The 2716-nt window shown below is 26.5% G+C and overlaps 1 protein-coding gene across 5 annotated transcripts in view; it reads right to left on the bottom strand.

The window, feature by feature from the left end:
• Positions 1 to 1507: 1507 nt before the first annotated feature.
• The window catches only part of LOC102679109 (serine/threonine-protein kinase BRSK2), a 47469-nt gene continuing 46260 nt past the window's right edge, over positions 1508 to 2716 (bottom strand). For 4 of the 5 annotated variants that reach the window (XM_006615029.2, XM_006615030.2, XM_006615027.2 and 1 more), the window contains one exon: positions 1508 to 2159. In XM_006615029.2, the coding sequence (XP_006615092.1) occupies positions 1935 to 2159 (225 nt within the window). In that variant the 3' untranslated portion in view covers positions 1508 to 1934. The remainder of the gene's footprint in view (positions 2160 to 2716) is intronic. The other variant, XM_006615031.2, reaches the window with a different exon arrangement.

The raw sequence follows: 2716 nt of genomic DNA, 5'->3' as shown, positions 1-2716 counted from the left end.
ACGAACGAATAATTTACGCATTGTAATTAATAATTGAATACTTAGCATTTACACTTTTGTAACAAAGTCGTATATAACGATGCAATTAATCAATATAAACGGAACCATTCCAACGAAGGAAGGAAACAAATTTATAATTCAAAAACCCAGAGAAATTGATTAAAAATTGATTGAAATTAAAAAATAAAACAGCGAAGAAACTTGTTGATAAGTTGGCAGTTGCAAGGAATTTAATTAATTGATTTTTATATATATATTTATAAAAATAAACATATATTGGACAAAGTATTGGATCATGATTATAGATAAAATTTATATGATAAACATATATAACATTTTCAATTTCTTAAATTTGTGTGATTTTTTTATTTATTAAAAACTTAAAAAGCTCAAAAAATATTTTTGTTTTCTGTGAGAAGTTGTATCTATAAGATATATTTATATTACTGAAAAATAATTAATTTGAAATCAATATTTTTTTTTTAAATAATTAAAATTAATTTTAAGTTTGCTTCTATTATTGTATTATGTAATAAATAGTTAAGTTTTTTATAACATATCAATTATTATCATTTTATTATTATATCGAATAATGATTCGATAAAACTTAATCTTACTTTGCAATAAATAAATGGTATATGAAATACAGTATCTAATATATCAGAGCAGAATTACCAAATATCGGAATAAAATAATTGCCAATATTATTAGAATAGCAATGTGTAGGAATAAAATGATACGATACTAATAATTTGGTCAAGCTATTAGTGTTGTCATTATCTAATTTTTTCTAGAAAGAAGAATTATTCTTCTTTCCTTATGCTACTACTGTCATTAGCAACCATTTTTTCTTGATATTTAACAACTTTGAATGCATATAAGACACAGATATTCATTAAAGTAAGAGTAAGTGACATATATTTATTGTTTTTTTAAACTCAATAAATTTTTTTTTTATTTTCATCATCATTTGAAGTTATTTTATTTCATTTTCACGAAAATTTCTATTAATAAAGAAAATATTATATTTTAAACTGGAAAATAGATAAATTTATTTTACTAAAAAAATTTGAAAATAATATCAAGAAATACAATAATTATATTGCAAATATTCTATCTAGTGAACAAAAAAGAAGAGGACTCTATTCCATTTTAGCTGCTAACTTATCAGCAACATATATTAAAAGTTTCTTCGCATAATATAAAATAGTGTATAATCAATGTCTATTCAACTTCTCAGGTTTTTTCTTAAATGGAATGATAAAAACGAGATCGCTAATTAGCGATGTACAACAAGTATAATACGTACCGATAAACCATTCTTACATGATCCGACGTAAGTATACCGGTACAAACGTCACTATTGCACTTCACTTTCAGATAAAAAAACTGTACTATGATTTCCGCGACAAAACGATCATTACACACATCACTGTGCGATCACTGCAATGAAATAATCAGAACAATTTGCGTGGCAGCACAAACTTCTCTCCGCCTTTTTTATCAGTTGAATTGCATTTTGTGCTTCCTCGATGAATTTCCTCAGATCTGGACTTTGTTCTTTCTTTAAATGGATATTCTCGTTCTTAGGAACGTTTATCATTGGTTCTCTTTTAAAATTCTCTCTCGGTCGCTTTTGACGTTCGTTGATTCGCGACAAAAAAAAAGTCAAGATATTTTTATGACTTTCTTGAAATTGATATCATTTCTAACCTCTGTGCCATCGCATTAAGTGTTTTCCTTATTGTTATTCGGATCGATAGCTTAATGCCTCATTGAAGTTTATCCTCAGTTGAAGCATCATTTCAAGATTCGTTGCTGGTTAGTTCCTCGGATCATTTCTTGATCGGATGAGGGATTCACCAGAATCTCTGGGCGCTGTCCCACAAGTTCTTCAAACTTGATCGAAACTCGAAACGGAAGTTCTGATAGTATCACGCTATGTTGTTGCCGCTCATCGTAGTTACGCATTTTTTTTCCGGCGTGTTTTGACTCTCCGAATTGCTGCGCACCGCTTTCGTCGGACTTCCCGGTGTAGGGGTCGTGTCACCCGGTAACGGATTGTTATTGTTCGTCGAGGTCGAACTTCTGCGACCATTTTCACGGGTCGGTGACTTCACGTCGAATACGGATGTATCCGACTCGATGTCCGAGTCGATCTGGAAATAATATGAATAACAATTAAATATAATAATAATGATAAATTTAATAAATTAATAAAATAAGTTAAATAAATTAATAAATAATTAGGAACGAAGCATAGAAGCATAATTTTTTTTTACTATTCATGAATTCTAATAGCGAATAAAAATTGCCTTCGATGGTGATATTTAAGTTGTTAAAATTTGAACAAATTTTCTAAGTGCTGCGAAGTATATAATATTACTTTTATTGATTTTATAAATTTTCAATAATTTATTCATAATTTATAGTATAATATAATATTTGCTTTTAATAAATATTTTTTGTAAAAATAATTTTAAATAATTTTTAAAATTTGGATTTGGAATGAAAAAAATATTATTACTTTATGCTACTGTAAACGTTGTTTTCTATAAATTTAAAAATCCTCGCGATATCTTAAAATTTAATTTTATTTATTAAGAAATCTTTTGTATATTAAAGTTGAAAGATTAGAAATAATTTTTTTTTTGTACTATTAAAATAATCATTTTTATTTTTTTTAATTTTTTTTATTTTATATATATATATATTT

This window comes from Apis dorsata, unplaced genomic scaffold (genome assembly GCF_000469605.1).
Source record: "Apis dorsata unplaced genomic scaffold, Apis dorsata 1.3 scaffold_207, whole genome shotgun sequence".
NCBI classification, from domain to species: Eukaryota; Metazoa; Arthropoda; class Insecta; order Hymenoptera; family Apidae; genus Apis; species Apis dorsata.
This window is presented reverse-complemented; position numbering and strand designations above follow the sequence as displayed.